The following is a 22101-nucleotide window of genomic DNA, read 5'->3' as shown; positions in this document are numbered from 1 at the left end:
GGTCCATCGGATGCCAATAAAATCTTAAGCTTCATTAATTTCCAGTATTTGGGGCAAGAGTGATGATGGTCCAACCACATTCTGTATTAAGACCACAGCTCTAATATTTGTTCTGGGCACAATATTTTACACTGCCACGCTAGACGAGGTGTATGTGGGGAAGACTTTAAAAATCTAGACCTACACTGGCCAGTACAACAGCCACTGCCTGTGTAAATTATTTAAGTTAAATTGAAAATTCAGCAACATTAGCCACATTTCCAGTGCTCAGCACCCATGTGGCCTGGCTGCCCATTGGCAGCGCAGACACGGCATACTCCCCTGATGGCAGAGAGCTACTGCAGAGCCCTGGCAGAGCCCCCAGCTCATACAGGAAGTCGGAACTGGACTCTGAGCTGGGGAAAAGAAGGCTTTATGAAAACCGTATATTGTGAGCCTGGTTTTATAATGCAGAAATAGAAGAAAGTTGTTCTCTCCAGCACACAGAACTAGGACAATAGGTACAGGAGCCACAGAAGGGCAGAGCACAACAAATAAAAAGTTCTAGCAATTAGAACTATTCACAGTGGAAGGGCTGCTCCCCAAGAAGCGAGCTTTTGCCCCTGGATGTGCTCAAGGGGAGGTTGGATAACCTCTCTTTCAGAGGTTTCTCCATGGAGAGAAACGTCTCTTCCAATTCTAAGTTACTAAGATTGAGTACAGACACTCAGCACTAGCAAAAAATGAGTTATGGCCAGTTATATAATATAGCAAACTGTTTCTAATTTCTCTCTCCTTATTTTTGGATACATAAATGGGGATGGTGGTGAGGAATTGAAAGCAAAAAAAGACAGGAGAAGGAGAATAAAAGAAAGAGGGATTTACACAACAAACTGACTACTTTCCTGACATCTTTAAAGAATAATGCCCTCAGTTCCTGGGCCAATACCTTGTGCAGGATTCCACGGCAATCAGTGACCAAGTTCAAAAAGCATCTTACTTTTTTTTTCTAAAAAATTCTGCTTATTCTGATTCTATTCCATGTTTGTTTCGTTATGAAAACATTTACAGCTGCTCATGCACTGTGAAACTGACAGTCCAAGAACGTATACTACGGTTACTCTATGCTGCGTGGTACTTGCAGCATAAATACTACCTTCCTATTTCAATCTGTCATCTCCCTCACTCTACAGACGACGACTGTGTCTATTGGCTAAAGCTTAGTGAGAGAGAGGGAGACAGCCAGGCAGGTGATTTTAAGTACTAGAAAGGAGGTGCTTAGATTTATAATTGCCTTTCCTTTCATGTTTTGAATTTAGTACTTAAGCAACTTCCAGCCAAAGAAAGAAGTCTTACTGGTTAGAGCCCCATTTCATTGTTTTGGTCTCTCTACCCAACTAGAGCTCCCAGCCTCTGGTCTAAGGAAGATAAGAGATAGCAGAGATACTAACATAAGGAAGAGAAGGAGGAAAAGCGACGAGGCTAGGATACAAACACATGTTGAATCTTGCCACCCCAGTCATGAAACGCAACTAGCTATAGCTTTATTGTTTTGTCTGTCTTGGCAGCGCAAGCCTCATTCAGCTTAGAGAAGACTCTGGCAGAAGCTGTACTTGATACTTCAAAGCAGCAACCAACAGGGCTAGCTAGCATCAAGTTGGGGGAAGGGATGAGGAAATGGTGTAGGTTCCGGATAAGTATTACCAGACAGGAGTACTTGTAGTATGCTATACTGGAGGGTCAAGTCAAGGGCCTGGGGGTCAATTTTCCAGGCTCCAAGAACCATCACTGAATGAAGAAAGTTGCTTAATGGGTCACTATGTCAAATCTAATAATGTTGTTACCTTGGGAAAACACAGTTGCGTTAATGACATTTTTAAGTGTGTAGGAACAAAAAGGTTAATGGAATAGTTTCTTCTACAGTTAACTAGGTATATTAATTTGGACCGAGCTACCCATTTGGTCATCCGCCTAACAAACACGTACTCAAGTGTGTACCATCTGCCAGGTTCTGCACTGATGCCAGGGAGAAAACAAGTTTGAAAACAGACATGATCTCAGCTTTTATGAAGTTTCATTCCGGGGGGTGGGGGAGGAATAGATAATAAAGTATCACAAACATGCAACTAAAAATGTGACAGCATATATTATAAAGGAGATAGGAAAATGTATAAGGGGAAACCTAAGCCTGGCTTAAAAGGTGGGGGAGGGGGAGTTTTCTAGGCAGAGGGAAAAGCATGTGCAACAGGACCTGAGGCAGGAACAGGCTGGCACATTCCCAGGAGGAATGAGTCCAGAGGAGGCTCAACGGGAAAAGAAGATTCGGATCATCCAGAGCACTGTACACCTTCAGGAAGATTCTGCTCCTGACCTGAGAGCAATTGGAAATTCCTGAAGGGTTAAACAGTCCTGGTCACAGATTTGTTTCAAAAACAATCATTCTAAATTGAGAATTCGAAAACCTCGCAAACTTGTATTCTGGGGCGTAGTTTCAAGTAAATGTGAAAATAAACTTAGAGTCACAAACACACCTCTGTGTACAGTGAACTCTTTTATGTGCAAATCACATATAAACATTTTTAAAGTCCAATAAAAGAACACAACTTATCATATGAACATGTGCAAGTGTTTACTTTGTCAGACTTGAATTTCATGAGCTTATTTCCATAGCAGCACAATACGTCTGGCTTGTGCTGGTGAAGTCTGCAGCCCCCTAATGCAATGTCCCTTACACAGGAAGTCACTGGACCACTCATCCACGTGGGTAGAACATATATTTTGGGGTGAATTTTTTAGTTAAGTGATCAAATTCCATGGACTCACCTGTACCCAGATGTGGGTAAAGATGGGATATGGGTTATGCCCACTTAATCAGAACAACACTCCCCGATTCCCCAGAAACTTAAGCTCTAATTTTGACTAAAGCTGGTCCCCAATTGCCTTAATTAAAATGACAAAATGGTAACCACTTTTCAAATATTGACTCACATAAATTTTGGTTTAAAAACAACTAATAACACTTTGAGCTGTTCTGCAGAGATATAAATTACTCAGTTACATCAGCATTTGAAAACGTGCTTATTAATGCTTGCCTTCCTTATATGCAGCTTCATCTGAGTTGTGAACTACTAAAATATCAATGTTTTAAAAGTTATAAATTGAGTTTGATTATTTCAATAAAGTCTGTGCCATGCAACCCATCAATAATCTTTTACATCACTATCTCCCAACTGATATTTTTTTCTTAGTCTAATTTTTGGAAGGAAAAGGGAAATGCATGCTTATGGATGAAATTGCCATTGAATATAGTACTGGGTTTGGTAAGTAACAGAACACTGTTGTAACAGAACACTGTTGATCAGATTTCTAACCAATAGTTCACATGGATCCTTTGCAGAAGTCCATATGCAAATGACACCCTCCCCCCCACCCCCCCCCACAATGGCCAATTTCCCTGTGTGGGAAAGAGATGTGGCCCTAACATACAGCAGGGCTCAGAGTTCCGAGGATGGATGGAGAACAGGTATTCGGTAAGGCATACCTGTTCAAGAGCAAAGACACGTTACCTATCTGTCTTCAGGGCACTTGATTCAGAAAATGAACATCATTTAATAACTACTTGAGAAAAAAGGAGAGAAGCAGATTCTGTGCTTACCTGAAGTGGAATCATTTCATTCCCTGCATCACAAAGTCTGCAATAGCTCCCCAAACCTGTAAAACACCTGAGCCGATCCGCACCCACTCACCCAAGTCTCCGTCCTCCCCTGGACCTCACACCCCCTCACAGTCCACACTTACTGAGACCACAGCTCTGCCCTGGGGCAGCCCGAGCGTCTCCCTCTCCCAGGGGGGCCCTGTCCTAGAGGTATCTCTTTATCGTCTCTCTTCCCGTTATCATGGTTCAAAGTAGAGGCCAAGTCCGATTTTTCTTTGTTCCCAAGCACTTAGCACCTATTAGGCCTTGTTGTTGGGCAACAGGAACAGCTCAAAATCTACCTTATAGCACACAAGCCCTTCCTTGTTCAGTTATTCACTGTAACTGAAGGCTCACCCAATTTTTAAAACGATTTGAAGAACACAAAAGTTTCCCGAAAATTCACCCCAATTGCAAAGTTCTTTCTCCTCCCTTCTCTGTTGCTGCCAGGAGATAATGTTTCTAAATCCTCTCTTCTTCCTGTGACCCTCCGGTTCCAGAACCCACTTTGGCTCACTGCCCCTCGTCTTTGCTGCTCCGCCAAGCCCACGGCAGCTGTAAGAGCAGCAGCTGGAGCTGCTCACTCTGTTCAGAGCCCTTTCCTGTACATCATGCCACTTGATCCTTCCCCGGAACCAGATGAGAGATGGAGAAACATCTTACACTGTTTTTACAGATAAACAAAGAAGAGTTAATTAACTCTGCCCAAAGCCAGACGGGTCATTAGTATGAGACAAGACGAAAACCTGTGTGCCCCACTCTCAGCTCAGGTCTCTCTACTATTGCACAGGGGCCCGTGGTCGCTCTCGCCCACTCATACTTACTGAGCCTCTCCTATGTGCCAGAGGCTGGACGGGGCTTCCGAGGGGACTGAAAGCTCAGTAGGACATGAGTCCTAGCCTGGAATGACTCATGTGTGACAACTGCCAGTGGAGAACTACACATTTTGTACTTGTGGGAGTTTCAAAACCGAAGAATAAAAGTCACACCCTTCTCAGAATTCTACAATGCCACACAAATAAATTCCCAATACTCCCTACTCCCCGCCACCCAGGATTGTTCTTTATAAATCACATCAGATCTTGGAGCAACGTTTGACTCTCATGCTTCCCTGAGTCCCCAAAGCATCCCCAACACAGGAGGACGTGGCGTGATGGAACCCCATCACACATGGCACTAGGTTCTAAAACCAGTGGAGCAGGGGAAAACCAGCTATCGTGAATATATCCCTAAAGATCCCTTAACATACTAGCAAAAATTTTTTAGGCAGACATACTCTTTCTTTCTGTCTCAATGAGTCCCACATAGGGCCAGTTTTGTAATTTGGATTTTTAGTTCAGGACCTGATGATGCAGTTCCCATGTGTGATGGGCAAAGGGCTACGGAAAAATCTGTATCTCTGAAGACCTAAGTCATGCCCAATGGGTCAAGATATCCACTTAGAACAGAGGTGGAGAACCTTTTTTCTGCCAAGGGCCATTTGGATGTTTATAACATCATTCGTGGGCCATACAAAATTATCAACTTAAAAGTTAGCCTGCTGTATTTGGTCAAACATTTAATGAACTCATCCCTAATGCCTTGGCAGGGCCAGGCCAAATGATTTCCTGGGCTTTATACGGCCCATGGGCCAGATGTCCCCCACCCCTGCCTTGGAACAATGAAAAATGGGAGAGGGGGTTTTTATTTCCCAAACACTTTCATTTCGCACACACTCCAGGGCATGTGCTCACTGGCTACAGTGGTGAGCTAAATCCTTCTGCTACTTAAATTACTTCTCTTGTTCTTTTTTCTTTAATTATTATTGCTATTATTATAATCTTTTTTTTTTTTAACCAAGCACACATAATTGAACATAAATTAAGTGGAACACAGGTATGCTTTGTCTCCACTGTAAATTTTTAGTCACTGGTACAGACCAAGTTTATAGGAGATCTGTTTGAATTATGCTAACTGCATGCGGCTGTTCCATAAATATTCCTTAATTCATACACTAATTAAGCACCGACTACATGCCATCCATCTACATTAAGTGCTGGGAAAAACAAGAGTGAGCCACAGAGGCCTCAAAGTATAGGAGGGGAGAAAATTACAAACACAATCAAGATAGACAAGGCAAGAGGGCAGAGGAAATGAGGAGATGGCCCCCACCCCCAGGTGCCCCACAGGACGCCCTTCCCCACCTTCAGGCCAGTTCAACTGTCACCTGCCAAGTGCATCACTCCATGAGTCCCCACTTGAAACTGTCAACCCCCCTCCCACCACACACTCTCCCACATCCTTTCTGCTTGATTTTTCTCCCTGGCACTTATCACCTTCTGGCCACATTTCTTATTTATTTTACTTCTTGTCTTTCTCTTTCCATGAGAGGGTCAGCTCCTGAGGGCAGAGATTGTTAGCTATTTTGTTCACTGTTGAATCTCAACCCTAAAACAAGTACCTAGCACATAGTAGGGTTTGGTAAATATTCAAAAATGAGTCTTCCCGGACCACAATAACGGGCAACTGCCGGAGCTCTCAATCCCTCTGTCCTCTTCCCTTTTGCTTCTTAGTCTTTACCAAGAAACTCAAGTTTTCTTTTAAAGTTTGTTTACTTGTTTATTTTTTCTCAACCCTCACGAGAATGGAAGCATCCTAATAAGAGGGACTCTGTCTGCTTTGTTCGCTGCTGTGTCCCCAGCACTAGAACAGGGCCTGGCACTATTTGTTTATTCCACAAATTTTAATAGAATGAATGGTCATGATCATGGCTTATATTCACTGAGCATATGCCAGTGGGTTTTACCCTTCTCTCTCTCCAAATCCTCACAACCCTAGGAGGTGGGCATTATTATTTTCATTTCATAAATGGGGAAACATGGATAGATGGTAACTTGTCCACGGCCACAAACCAAGCAAAGGGAAGAGCCAGCAATTAATTCTGAGCCATCTGACTTGCGCCTCGCATTTAATCACTGTTCTATGGACATGGCCGGAGCTGCACTGTAGAAGAACAGTGCCGTCCTCCCTCCTGGCCAACCTCGGCAGTTTCCTCCTCATCTGCCCCGTTGTAGCCACCCTCCTGCCTCCTCCAAGCCACTCTCCACACTGAAGCCAGAGTGACACTTCAAAAAGCGAATCTCATCACCTCAACCTGCTTGCAATTCTCCAATGCCCTTCCATTGCTAGAGCACCCATGTTAGGGTCCCACCCAGGAAGGTGATCCTTTTTTATAACAACTTCTTGGGAAGGATGACAAATGTCATCTCTGGAAAAGTAAGTATTATGAAGAAAACAATGAACCTGGGAGAAATGCTCTACCTTTGAGATAAGAAATAATGAGAAAATGCTTATTTGATTATGATAAACTGGACTCTATCAGTAATTCCAAAAATATTTATGCAATTTCTGCTTAGAATCAGCCAGGCAGATGTGTCAAAATGGATATTCTTGGGCCCCACCCAAACCCATTAATTTAGAATCTCTAAGGATTCGGTCAGGAAATCTATGTTTTTAACAGGTACTCTAGGTACCTCTTGGACATTCACTCACCTAAACCTTTTCATCTCTAAGATAATAGGCAAGTATCTGCATGTTGAGCAATACCATATAAACCATCAATGTCAAGACTAAGGCTCAACTAGCTTTATTCAATGACCAATAGCTCCTCCCTTATTCAACAATAACATACGCACACGCACACGCGCGCGCGCACACGTTATTGTTGAATTGTGCCTCATGGCAGCTCCTGTGTTGAGCGTCTGCCCTCTGGTGGTGTCAGTGTGCGTCATAGCGACGAGTATGCTGTGTCCTTCCGACTGTCTCACTGGTCGCTATGACGGCACTGACCACCAGGGGGCAGATGCTCAGCACAGGAGCTGCCTTGAGGCACAATGGCCAGTTACAAAAAAACAGCACCGTGGACCTGGTGCCCACAAACCAACACACAGCTTCCCCCAAGTGGGACACAGGCCCGCCACCACCCCAGAGTGGCAGGCCACCAAATCACAGCCAATGCTGCCAAGACCCCATAGCCCAGCGCAGCCCAGAAATGGTGGCTGTGGGAGCTGGGTAATGACATCACACAGCAACGCCTGGCTTCCTCTCCCTAGCGACTAGCCTCCTTGGAGTTTCTTCAGCCCAGGAACACAACTTGCTTTATAGCCAAGTGCAAACATTTTACACTTTAACCAAATGTCTGTGAAGCATTTTCACGTGCCTCATCTCATCTGATCCTCACAGAAGTCCTGGAGTAGGAAGATAGGAGACTCGGTGGAATCCTATTTTCATTAGCCGGAAAACGGAGATTTAGAAAGTTTAGAAACGTGACCTGACTGAAAAGAAGTAAGAAGTGGTGGACCTTGAAAATGACTTCAGGTTTTCTCACTGCGCAGAATATAGTCAAACACTGCTGCAGTTAAATATTTTACCCTTTGTTCTCCCTGCGTGATCTACAATAATTATCTCCTTCATGCTAATATTTACTGCTGTGTTGCTGACAATTACCTGAAAGAGAAGTTGGGGTGCTTCACTGGGCTGGAAAAAGTTTAGCTAAATCAGAAAAAGCAGGTCTAATTAAGCAAATGTATTCTATATATATGGCTAAGTTGACTCGCGCATTGCGCCATACACAGAAAGCTCTCGCTGGCACCAATCGCGCGTTTGTGTTTCCATCTGTCATTGTCGATCGTGAATTTGGTCGACACTTCTATTATAGAGAAAGGGCAAATAGCAATACTGAAGTATTTCTTCTCATTAATTTCCTTTCAATGTGCACAAAACCATGCACTGGGCCACTAGTGTTATATAAACCACAGATTCAAATAAGACCCAACCCAAGTCACAAGTTCCAAGTGCCCATTGCTTGAGCAGCTCACGCACATCACAGGAAGCCAAATCTATCACATCCGTGAGCACAACTCACTTAGGCCAGGTCAACAGTCTTACTACAAAATATGTTCATTCCAAATATCTCTTTTCCTAAAACATACCATCCTGCCATGGGTGGGAAATAACTGTGAGAGAAAAATAAACAAAAAACACAAATCAAAAAAAAAACAAACACAAATCATGTTTTGCTCTTGACTTCTGCCAGTTGACTTCTGAGCTAGTACTGTGTGGGATTCAAAGACAAGCAAGTCTGTTCAGGCCTTTTATATTCTGAAAAATCCCTAGAAATGTTAGAATGAGGGTTCTTAATGAGCAGATTCAATGCTCACCCAATGGCCAACCTAAGACAAATGCCAAGTTTCCCTGACATCAGGACTGGTCCTTGAATAAACTCATCCCTGGACACTTGGGGTGTCATCTGACCCAATATTAGCTTCTGGCTCCTGGAGAAGAAAAGCATTTTACCAGATACGGTCTTCTCTACTCTTCTCTGCGTCAGCCCCTTGAGCAGCAGGAGTACAGAGCACTGACACCGAATCTCATGCTCAAGACTCCAACTAATTTTTCCCTTTCTTTGATATGTTTAAAATTACTGAACTTGTGTAAATTACCTGGAAAAATGATTTCCTACACATATTGTTAAAAAAAAAATCTTGACAGAATAGAAGTCAAATAATCCTGAGAACTACTTTAAAAGATGTGGGGTTTAACTGTGGTGCTACAGCAAGTTTCTAATCTGACTCATGTTATGTGGTTCAACAATTTTTTTTTTTTATTTCAGAAATGGGTAAGTATTGACTTTTAGCTCTGATTACTTTCAAGTGCTTCTATATTAAAAAAGCACGCACGCGCGCGCACACACACACACACACACACACACACACACAGAGGTTCTACCCTACACAAGACAAGGCAGAAATTAATAGTGCTTTAGAAACAATGATTGTGTACTGCAATAGCCAAAGAAGCCTACAAGAAAAAACAAAACATTTGTAGAAAAAAACAGGCAGAGAAGTGAAATTTTCAAGATATTTCATAGGTATAAAAACAATTTTTCAGCATCCATATTGAATTAGTAGCCCACAACATAAATTACTTTTCAGATTCTATATGATCTAGGTAATAAAAAGGATCTATCACTATATAGATCAGTGGTTCTCAACCTTCTGGCTCTTTAAATACAGTTCCTCATGTTGTAACCCAACCATAAAATTATTCTCGTTGCTACTTCATAACTGTAATGTTGCTACTGTTATGAATCATAATGTAAATATCTGATATGCAGGATGGTCTTAGGCGGCCCCTGTGAAAGGGTCGTTCGACTGCCAAAGGGGTCGCAACCCACAGGTTGAGAACAGCTGATATAGATGGATAAAGCAATCCCTGGTAAGATATACTGCAACAACTTGAGGGGAAAGAGAGATTATTCAAGTTCTAAAAAGACTGGAACTCAGTACTCACTAAAGTGGAACACAAACAAAATATGAAGATGACTTCAAATTCAGAAGGCTTCTACATTTCCATATTTTATTTCAGTTTTCTCATTACAAATTATAGCTACAAAGTGCAAAATCACTAGGTTATTTATTCCCAATAGAACTTTCTAATTCCCTTACCAGTTCTTATGCTTTTAACTCTGTAGCAAGCCAAAGAGAAGACGTTTTTCCCCGCCCACCCCCCCCCCCCCAAATTCTGAAACTCCACTGTGAATGCTCTCAGCCATGAAGCATGCACTGACCCCCCTCAGGACTCTCTTGAACATGCTGACAGAATCTGCCAATACACAGGGACAAGGGCAGAAGGGTGACGTGGCATTCCCGGAGATTTAGAAAGGCCCCTGTGGTCAAATGAGAATAGCTAAAGATGTTAAAGACACCAAAGCCGGTGCTACATCTAGACTCCAAAATTTTAAGCCACTGTGAAAGACAGAAAGCAGGTATTAATGCTAGCATAAAAATATTTCTTAAATTCAGTGTTTATTTGTCAAATATCAACTGCTTTTTCTTTCATTCCTTTCTGTTTCTGATCTTTGGAAAAAACCACATCAGTATCAAATGTCCCTTAGTTCTTATTCAAACAGAGGAAAGCAGACACAGCGGCTGCACCAGTGACTTAGCTGACCTGGGCCCTAAGTAAAAACAAACCTCTATAAATCACCAGATGTAAGCAATTGGGTAGTGATCACTTTAATTAATTGAACAGCTTTCCTGAAATTTACTGTATAATTTCGACCCTCCCAACACCTTTCCCAGAAGCATCTAACAATGGTGTTATTTTCTTCGGTTGTTTAAAGGAGAAAAACATTTTTAACTTCAGTGGATTAAATATATTTTTTAATTATTCAAGATTAAGATGGTAAACTACTTAATTTTAAAAATTAAATCATTCGCATTCTAAATGCTGCCTTTAAATGCCCAAGTCAAAATTATTCCAAAATATCTTCAATGCATGAATATGTTATCTACCTTAAATGTACAGAAATGCTAACACCATTTTAATTTTATTTGAAAACTTGTGTTTGCAAAATAATGTGCAATGGTATTTCTAACTTCAATCACATTCATTTATCTGGATAAAAGTTCCTATTTTGATTTGATGTTTCTGAACCTTGACTTCCACCGCAGGCACCACACTTAAAAGAGGATACTCCAGTGCCTTGTTAAAAACTCCCATTTCTCCTCACAAAACAACTCCAATCATTCTCCACCAGCAGCTAAGTAATAATACCTAACCCGCAGATCCCATGCCAACCATTAAGCAATACCAGAGGTAAAGTCTCAGTCAACAGAATATAATCAAATACATGTCTCTATGGGGTGCAGGCAGCTTCCCTGAATTTTGGAGGCCTGAGTTCAGCAATGAGTGAAGTGTAAAGTGTGCTGTTACAATGATACTTCCAATTTAGCAGAGAGAGAGACTGGGGCTGAAAAACAAGTCAACAGTTTTAAACACCTCATCACCCACTGAAGGGAGTATTCTTATTTTGCTTCTAAGGCAGTGGTTCTCAACCTTCTAGCCCTTTAAATATAGTTCCTCATGCTGTGACCCAACCATAAAATTATTTTCGTTGCTACTACATAACCGTAATGTTGCTACTGTTATGAATCGTAATGTAAATATCTGCTATGCAGGGTGGTCTTAGGCGACCCCTGTGAAAGGGTCGTTCGACCGCCAAAGGGGTCGCGACCCACAGGTTGAGAACCGGTGTGCTAAGGTCTTTACTCCAGCTCATATCCAACTGCTACCCACAGTCCCTGCAGACATACATATGAAATCCTGCTAACATTCACTTACAAGGAGAGAAGTGTAATATTTGCTGAGACAGGTCCTAGATTTGGAATGGTCTCCAATTCATTGTTGTTCAGTTTCCTATAAATGCCCCCAAAAAAAGAAAAAAGAAAGAAAGCTGATTAGGTCATCTGTAATTCATAGAGACGAAACTCTGTAAAATTATTTAAAATTATTGTTAACTCAAGTTGGCAGTTTTAAATAATTTATTGCTATCCAAATGTTTTCACAGTTAAGTAATGTGATGGGTAGTATTTTATTCAAACGTCAAACAGAAGATAACTACGACTCACACTTCTCGAAGGCTTTGAAGGTGGCTCGTGGAACTTGCCTTGATGACAGACAATCTGTTGTGACTTAAGTCCCTATGAGAAAACAAAAATAAAATGATAAGTCGTTTAAAAAATCACTAATAGCACTTAATGATGTACAAGACAGAATGGACCTGTGAAATATCTCTATCAACACTGGTGATGACATAAGACATAATTGGCCCATCCTGACCATAAACTAGATGGTAACCAAAATGCCAAACTCCAAAAACACAAACTCTAGGACAGAATGAGTTTAGGAGGCTGGCAGATTCCAATGCTTTAAGCCCACAAGTGTTTTAGGAGATGTTTTTTGGCACAGGGTGAACAGACCTTTTGTGAGCTGGCTGTTTTGCTTCACCTTCCCCATCCCCTACCATCTCCTCACTTCCACCGTGATATGATGAAGTCATGGCTTAAGAAAAGTGGCTAATAAGGCAGGTTGCTGAAACTAAAACCTCTAAAAAAATCTTTTTAGTTTATTATCAGAAATTTAAACATCAAGTGTCTTATTATAGTCAAACAAAGTAGAAATTGCTTTTCACACATTTATTTCTCTGGGCTAAGGCAACAAATTATTTAAGGTATCGTTTTGTGTTGTGTGTGTGTGTGTGTGTGTGTGTTTGCATGCGTGCACACTCGAGTGCTGAGGGTAGAAAACAACCTAAACCCTATGCTCTCCTGAATTCCCCAAATCTCAGTATCTGGTAATATACTGTGTAATTTAAACCACATTAGCCACCTAACAAAGTTAAGCAGAACGTACAGAAGGCTGTGGTCACATTTCTTTTCAATCATTAAAATAACTCTGCTTTCTTACGCAAAGATTCAGTCTAACTTGACCTAACAATTTCCATTGGACATTATTCTTTTTTAAAAGAAGCAACACAAAACTTCTACTTACACAATACTCTAGGCTAGGAAGTCATCACAGCATTTACGATTCAAGCTGTGATTTTTTAAACCTGCCAAATATTTGGTTATCTCCCCTATATTTGCCAACATATTGAATACGTGCCCTCAAAATGGTGCGATGAAAATAAAATGGCTGAACAGCCATTGAAAACCAGGCTAACAATAATATGGTTTAAAGCTCTCCCACTGAAAAAGGTTAACCAACCCTTACTAAATTAATTCTTTCGGTGTTTAAAGAGGAGGATTTTTAAATAACCAAAGTTTCAAATAACCAAATTTGATTGGAGAAAAAGCATGAACCATTTGTTATATGCTCAAGTATGCACCCCCCCCCCCCAAAAAAAGAAAAAGGCAGAGAAACACAGTGTTACTCAGTGCCTATCCATTAGTTAACAATTAGAAATCAGACAGCCTTTCCAGCCTTTGAATTTTTGTTTTGAGAATAAACCTGGATTTCTCCATTTCACACACACACAAAAATCTGCAAAGTTTTTTTTTTTTTATTTGAAACATGTTTGCCTAAAGACCTACCAGACAGTAACAGACATGAGCAGATTTGTTCTGGTAGAGTTATAACATGAAAAAAAAAAAACCTGGCACAGTCTTTTCAACTATAAAAATCCTGCAATTACAACCACTGCTGTGCATGCTCACCACGCTGGAGCCAGACACTTTCCCTCACAGACCCAGCTCAGGTCCATCTGGAGTTCATCAAGGAAACCGTGAGCCCAGCAGCTCACGTTAGGATTCAAACCAAACCTGTGTGCTTTTAGCACCACAGACAGTCACAGATTTCCCACAGGGTTCAGAAAACAACCAAGGAAAAGAGCCCTTCACCTGGGAGGTAGCCTGAACCAACAGAAAGTCTCACTTGGACCCACTTAACTAAACACTGAACCGGCATACAACTGCCTCCCCTATTGTTTCAAGGTGTGTTGTTTTTTTTTAAAGGAGGAACCCATCTGGCATTTACATTTAACACAGGTGATTTTCCTTTTAATTAGAAAAACTAAAACCATACTCTTCACTTCAGTTTAAGGACTATTCCACAAGGCAATCCTGTGAGGAAAGAGATGGCGTGCCTAGCATTTTTCCCAACCAGTAATGGGATGAGAGCTCCAACAAAAGGCCTTTAAATGGAGAGACGGCCTCCAGAGAACAGTTGCACATGCTGGGGGGGGGGGGACGGGGACCGTTCACTTCTGATGCAGAAGCAAGAGCTGGTGACCTTAACTATTTCAGTTATTGCAACACTTCCACTCCTGAATTCTGTGTACTACTATTAAAACCACACTCTATGTGGGAGAAAAAAAGACACCCCTTAAGTGACTTTTACTGCTAAATACTTAAAGCCATGAAACTTTTAATGCACCTAAATTTAGACTTAATTCAGTTTATGTTTCAGAAATGCTTATTTTCCAGATAAAGGGTGTCACATTTTCCTAAATCTTCCTTATATTGTTTTTATAGCTAGACCATTACAAACAAATTCCAGTTGTACAATGTCCATGTTTTGTTAAAACCCGTAAGAACATTCAGTAAGGAAGGCAGATTCATTTTAGACTCCCATTAGTGAGCATCTTCACCAAGAAACATTTTTTTTAAGAAAAAGAAACCATTTCTATTATATTTAGGGACATATCTTTTTTAAATGTTTAACAATTTTTTGAATTTTTTTAAAATTTATATTTCAATTATCATTTACATTCAAGATTATTTTTTGTTGGTTTCAGGTGTACAGCTACACATAGTGGTTAGACAACCATATACTTTACAAAGTGTTACCAAGAAACCTTAAAAAAATACACAAAAAAACTTTTGGTAGTGAGGTTAATAAAAGGAAAAGGTGGTCAGGCAGGGAGGTGTTAACTATTTACCCAGAACTCAGCTGGCCAAATACTTGAAAATCAAACTCTACTTGGTAGAGACAATCTTCCTGAATATTAGCAAGCCCATAGATATATACGAAAATAATTAATTTACAACAACTGGTTTCAGCTATCATTTTCTTCCTTTCAGCATTTGGAAATCTGACTTCCAAGTCAAATTTTAAAATGCAAATCCAGCACAGCTTCTTAATCAATCCCACTGGGGCCCGCAGAGCTGCTAATTCAGCAGAAATCTGGAAGGCTGAAAAACAAAAAGCCAGGCTGTAGCTGTTTTAAGACACTGATCCAGAGTGACTCATAAATCAGCCTGCTATGTTCAAGTTTTAGTCTGGAAAATACAGAAAAACAGCTGCGAAAACCATAAGGACTATTACCCCCACCCCAGCCCTAATTCTGATACCAACCAAAGGATTTATAACAGGCAGACACTAAGGAAATCCCACCAGCAGAAAGAAGTCCCTTTCGGGACTCTTTTCCCCTGAGCCCTACTAACTCAAACATCTCTGCGTGTACAATAAATAATTTTGAAATTCCAGCGAAACTTTAATAATACTTGAAGCTCTCAATGGCAATTGAGCAACTTTCCCCTTTGGCTAAGGAACACGTTTCTAACAAGTGCTCTTCTTTAGGTTCAGGACTCTGTAAGCACAACTCTAGATGTAAACTCAAGAATGCCTTTTAAGGCAGTTAGTTGTAAGCAACCTTCAAATAGTTACTGTTTTAAGAGCCACTTCCACTAAAATATTAGAAATTATTTTTTGAAAGAACTAACAGCAGCATTATTATGTTATAGCTCAAACTATTCAACTTTTCACACATGAGGTTCCTATGGCAATAAATTACAACAGAGTAACGTGAAAAAATAAATAATTATAACAAATAGACTGATTTTTTAAAAACTTGCTAATTCGACAAAAAAAAAAAAAAAAGGAGGACACTAAACTTTTCCTGAAGAGTGCTCCCATAAGCTAGTCCTGAGGCCAACTTTCATTACTTTAATTATCTAAGGAAAGGAAGTTAAGATACAGAAGAACAATATGCATTTTTCTACTTATGTCTAAACTCTGAAACAATCTACTTAAAAGCCTTTCTCATTAGTGTAAAATTTAAGAAGCAGGTTTCTTATGCCTCCTGTTACAAACACCAAGTAACAGAGAAGTTAAAGCTCCATTTCTTGGGTTTTTCTTCTCCTTTCAAAGGTGGAGAGAGGAGACCTGCAGAGCTTTAAGCACAAACAAAAGGAACATTTACAATAAGGAATTTAGACCACATGGTTCGGTGACAACTACAAAGTTGGTTAAAAGTCACAAAAGTACAAGAATGACAGAGCTGTCCAATGAGTGATCACAGCGGGGCTTCTGACAACAGACCTAGCGCTTATTTATACAAGTGGAACTTATTTTCACATACATTTAAGGAATGTGGACTTGTATTGAGACAATTTACTGCTGGCGGAAATGTAATTAAAGATTGTGCTAACCAAATAAACTGTAATTTGTTTTTAGTGTGCCACCAAATTATCTGCAAAACAAAATCCTAATTAGGTCAGCTACTTTTAAGATAATGTTTAAATAGGTACCAAGCCCCCTTTGGTTTAACTCAACTTCTAATCAAGAGCAATACAGTTATCTTTTAAAAGACATCCAAATTCACAAAAATATAATATTGCAGGGTATGAGGCCTCTTGATATTGAGAAACTACTGAATATAAATTAGATTTGTGAAATATCCAAGCCTTTCCAAACACAGCCCAGGAAGCACTACTATATTCATTTTCTTTTTCTCATCCCTCTGTTATTCATAGGTGTTCACCTCCAGTCAGTTCCATATGTTGTCAATAGAGCCATTCACATTTCATGAATAAGGCAGCATGACCTCCACAAGAGGCAATTGAGCAGAATTAGCCACAACTAATTGAAAGTCTTCCTGCTTTGGGTTAAAGCCTTTATCTCCATCTTCAATTGTAATAAAAACTACTAAATAAGACATCCCGTGATAAGAGGTTAAATATCAATCTAAAACTCTCCAGTTCTACTTTTTTATTAAACCAAGGTTTGCTAACACACAAAGAATATTATTTTGATGGCCAACAATTCTACAATTCAAAAATAAATATTCTGATTGGCACAATGATTTAAAAACAATTTCCTTCTACCATTATGATGATGATGATGATGATGATGATGATGACATTAGGACAGTCTACTAGAATTGTTTAGGAACTTAGAATTTCCATTGCAATTCTGCTAGGCCCAAATCTATTAAGTGTAGACTGTACTTTTACTTCTTTTAAACAGTAACTTTTTTATTTTTAAAGCACAAGTTTTGACTGTTTACATGTTACAGGAGTCCTCCCATTTCAACAAAACTAAGGTTGGGAGAGAATAAAGACATGACATTTGGAAAGAATCAGCCTTTCCAACTAAACTACATTTTTTTCCTTGTTCTTGCACGCAGTTGGCAGTGATTTCAGGTTTTCAGACTTCACAGCTAGCATCCAAAAACTTGCATAATAGCACTCAGCACTCTCTCCTAAACCGTCTGGGCGTGCTGAGCAGCTACAGAAATCACGCCCTTGGTTCTCAAAACCAGCTCCTTCCCTTCCAGATCTACTGATCGGCCTTGCCAACTTCCCACCGGAACGAAGATGCTACGATCTGGTCTAGGAGGGGGGTTTATGGAGCACCGGAGAACGAACAACAAAAGAATGCCCATCTACCACAGCTTGGACAGTGCCCCAACTCTAGAGAGAGGACTTCCTACATGAAAGGAGCGCGTTCAATACTGGTGGGGTACAGGGAGAGGGCCTGACACAGTTAGAAACTATAGTTGAACCCCAGGATCTTACACTCACACAGGGGGAACTGAGAACTCCGATAGTCCGCAGGTGGCCACCTCTCCCGGCCAGGCAGGGGCGCGCATTGGAACCCCCTGGGGAAGCTCCAGGCGCAGGAAGTTGACTCTTCCCCCAGAGTTGTCAGTGGCTCCCTCCCCTCGCCCAAGTGAGGCTAGACGGGTGCGCCTAGGACCCCCCCCCCCTTCCCCACCCTCTCCCCACCCAGCGAAGCCCGCAAGGCGCAGGGGAAGGGAGACCACCGAGTCCCCGGTGGCTCCTTTCCATCCGCACCCAGCGCCCTCGAGGCCTGGGCCAAGCGCAGCTGCCCGGGAGAACGCTGCTGCGCGCCAAGTGCCCAGGCCCGTGGCTGGCTTCCCTCCCCCGCCTTCGGGAAGAATACTTACAGCCGAGCGACCCAGGGCGGGAGCGGCTCGGGAAGGTGCGCCAGCCGCAGGCGGCTGCAGTCCAGCAGGTCTCCGAGGCAGCGGCAGGGAGCGGGGCACCGGCGCTCGGCGGCGACCCCCCGGCTGATGCCCGCGGCCGGGCCCGCGCGTCCCAACAGCGCGCACAGCAGCAGCCCCAGCGCCGCCGCGGGCGCCCGGAGCTTCGGCGCGCCCATCGCGGTCCCGCGGCCTCTCGCCCGGCCCTGCGCTCCGCAGCCGGCGCGCGCTCGGAGCCCCGCACCAACTTCCAGCCGAGGGTGATGCCCGCGCCCCGGACCGCGTGTGCGCGCCCTCCCCTCGCGCTCCCAGGTGAGCTCCGTTCCTTCACTCTCCACGGCGAAGCCTTTTCCTGCACCGGAGCAGCGTGAGGGAAACCGAAAAGAAGGGCGCCCTGCGGCAGAGGGGCCGGACGAGCAGCGTCGGCGCGCCGGAGCCCCTTTCACCCGCAGAAGAAACTTTTCGGCCGCCTCCCCGCCGCGGAGCGCCCAGTCCCGGCTCGGCGGACTCGGGGGCGGGGCGAGCGGCGGCCGGCGCGCGCCCATTGGCCGGCCAGGCCCCTGGCCACGTGACAATAACAGGGCTCCAAGCCCTGGGCGGGAGCGCAGGAGAAAGTGGAGCTGAGGTTGTAGGAAATTCGGGGTTACATTTTCCAGCCTCTCGGGCCAGAAGTTCCACTACATCCTGGGAAGCATATATCAAATGGCGTTGGAGAGTAAAAGGTAGTGAGCAAAGTATATAAAGTTAGGGCAGCTCGCGGAGTTGGAGGTATTGCAGGGAACATCAAGGGAGTCAAGTTAGCTCTGTCACCAGAAAACTTTTCAATTCCAAGTGTTAAAAAGGTATAAATTCCCCTACTATCCACAGATGAACAATGGTTTCAGTGAAAGCGCAATTTTCTTTAACAGTAATGCTGGTCGGGTTTTTCCATATATTGGCTCCAAAAAAATAAAAGAACAATAAAATGTAAAAGTCGTGGTATTGGAAATGGTATATTGAGTTACAAATATCCAGCTGGATAGACCTGGGAGGAAATTATGGGAAATGGCCTTCTAATAAACCGCGATGGCAATCATAGATTGCATGCAATAGGTGGAAATAATAAAAGTAGTCACAGTAATATTTCAGAGCAAAATGAAAACTAAGTGGGAAGAATTAATCTATGTACCATGGCCCACCTGGGCTTTGAGTGATGACAAATCCCGATTGAGAATGCTACCAGGCCAGAAGTACTTGCCTGCCTCCTCAGTCGGGTGGATTCAGCACACAGGACTTGCCAGGGAAGTCTGTGCCTTGACTTACTCTTGCAGGTGACTGGGGCCACCTCAGGGATCATCTGGGAACGCCCTCCTCTGTAGGATGAAATAGAGCCAGAGAAGGTAACTAACCTGCTTGTGGCAAAAACTGGAAGCTGATTTTAAACTTCCACTTCTGCAATCAGCATTGCTTGGGTGTTTTCTGCCAAAGCGTTCCTCGGGGCCACTTAAACTTTTCCTTATTGAGAAGTGGAGATCGTTTGTAGAGTTGAGACCTTAACTCCAACTCTAACGCCCATTGATTTCCACTGTAGCAAATGGCCCGTATAAGCACCTCCATTCATGAGGGAGAGCAGTGACTCGCTCTGAAGTTGAGGCAACCTACTTCACATACATATCCCATCCTCTTCTTTCCAGCTGCCTTTAGCGTCAACTCCACCATCTTTTTTGATGATTTAGAAAATATTGATAATGACAGCTCCTTGGTTTTCAAGTGAACATTTTGCCTCCTTGGGAGTGGTCCAGACACGCCACAGTCAATTTACCGATTTCCCATCTCTGTCTCCCGCATCTATTACATATGGAGAAAATTGGGCTTGGTGCATTGGAGTTTTTAAATATATATTTTATTGATTTTTTACAGAGAGGAAGGGAGAGGGATAGAGAGTTAGAAACATCGATGAGAGAGAAACATCGATCAGCTGCCTCCTGCACACCTCCCACTGGGATGTACCTGCAACCCAGGTACATGCCCTTGATCAGAATCGAATCTGGGACCTTTCAGCCTGCAGGCCGATGCTATATCCACTGAGCCAAACTGGTCAGGGCAGAAGTTTTTAAAAAAGGAAAAAAATATGCCATTATATACCATTATGCCATTATGTATAAGCGTGGTGGCATGACTATGGTGGCTTGCTGATTGACACATCACCCACCTGACAGAGATAGTCAGAAATAGACAGTTTACCACTTTGGGGAGGCTTGCCTCATTTCCATTCCACAATCTATACTCTCCTTATATTACTTCACCTTTTGTGAGTTCTATTTACACCCACATGCTGATATTTACCATATCCATATTCGAGCCCAGATATTTCTCCGAAACTCTAGATTCGTATATTCAACCATCTGTAGGTCATCTCAAATTGATGTCCATATGTAACATGTCTGGAATTAAATTTCACAGCCCCTGGGCCTACTGCTTTTCCTCCTGATTTTACTATCTCAAGGAAAGACACCTCCCTCCAGCCAGATGGAGATCCAGACGCCTGATTCACTCTTAACACTTCTTCATTCTCAGCACCACCGTACATTGAATTACTTAGCAAGTCCTGATGATGCTAGCAACTAAATATATCTCTTCTCTATCTCCATAGACATTGTGTACACTCAGACCACCATCAGCTCTTGCTTGTATTACTGCCATAGCCTCTTTCCTGGCTGACATTCCAGGCCTTTCTCCATAGTGCAGTCAAATGATGTCCCAAAAGCTCAAATCTGAGTCTTGACTCAATTACCTGGTTCCTTTCATAGGCTACCATTGTCCTCAGTGTGTGTGTTTGGCTTCTACTGAACTCTCAAACTCTTTTTATTTAATCCTCTCCCTTTTATTCTAGGAACAACTTGCAACTCTCTTTCCATGACATGCTCTTTGCCTTTGGTCTTTCTTCACATGCTGGTCCCTCTGTGCAGATCACTCTCTGCCCTTCTTCTGCCTGGTTGACTTGTCCTGCGACTAAGCTTCCCTCTTTGGAAGGAGGCTCCCCTGATATTTTAGGTATTTCTCCAATGCACCCCAGCACATACTGGAACAGTATTCACTGGAATGTCAGTGGCCATTTTCACTTGACTACTTCCTAGGTAATGCTTAGAATTGCCACATCACCATGTATCCTGTATGTCGGTTAAGGGTTTCACTTGATATATGACAAGTTATTTAAATTTTCCTGCTCTGGCTGGTTTGGCTCAATGGATAGAGTGTTAGCCCGTGGACTGGAGGGTCCTAGGTTTGATTCTGGTCAAGATGTGGGAGGCAACCAGTTAAGGTGGATGTGTCTCTCTCACATTGATGTTTCTTTATCTTTCCCCCTCTTTTCCATTCTCTCTAAAAATCAATGGATACCATCAACAAATGATAAGTGCTGGTGAGGATGTGGAGAAAAGGGAACCCTAGTACACTGCTGGTCAGAATGCAGACTGGAGCAGTCACTATGGAAAACAGTATGGGGTTTCTTCAAAAAATTAAATATGGAACTGCCCATATTTAATTTACCCAGTGATCCCACTTCTAGGAATATATCCTAAGAAACCCAAAACACCAATCAGAAAGAATATATGGCCCGCTATGTTCATAGCAGCACAATTTACAATAGGTAAGATCTGGAAATAGCCCAAGTGCCCATCAGTAGATAAGTGGATAAAAAATTGGTGGTACATTTATACCATGGAATACTATGTAGCACTAAAAAAGAAGATTCTCTGACCCTTTGAGACAGCATGGAGGGTCTTGGAGAGTATCATGCTAAGTGAAATAAGTCAGTCAGAGAAAGACAAGTATCACATGATCTCACTCATATGTGGAATCTAATGAATAAAATAAACTTATCAACGGATTAGATCCAGAG

At 42.4% G+C, this 22101-nt stretch overlaps 1 protein-coding gene across 1 annotated transcript in view; it reads right to left on the bottom strand.

Moving 5' to 3' along the window:
* LRIG3 (leucine rich repeats and immunoglobulin like domains 3) overlaps nucleotides 1-18665 on the bottom strand; it is a 49516-nt gene extending 30851 nt beyond the window's left edge. Inside the window, exons 1-3 of the mRNA XM_081084896.1 lie at nucleotides 18186-18665; nucleotides 12124-12195; nucleotides 11837-11911 (exon numbers count right to left, since the gene is read on the bottom strand). Coding sequence (XP_080941022.1) covers nucleotides 11837-11911; nucleotides 12124-12195; nucleotides 18186-18400 — 362 coding nt within the window. The 5' untranslated portion in view covers nucleotides 18401-18665. The remainder of the gene's footprint in view (nucleotides 1-11836; nucleotides 11912-12123; nucleotides 12196-18185) is intronic.
* Nucleotides 18666-22101: the final 3436 nt, after the last annotated feature.

The sequence above is a fragment of the Myotis nattereri genome (assembly GCF_964212035.1).
Source record: "Myotis nattereri genome assembly, chromosome: 2".
Lineage (NCBI taxonomy): Eukaryota > Metazoa > Chordata > Mammalia > Chiroptera > Vespertilionidae > Myotis > Myotis nattereri.
The sequence above is the reverse complement of the archived record's forward strand: the minus strand, read 5'-3'. Positions and strand labels throughout refer to the sequence as shown.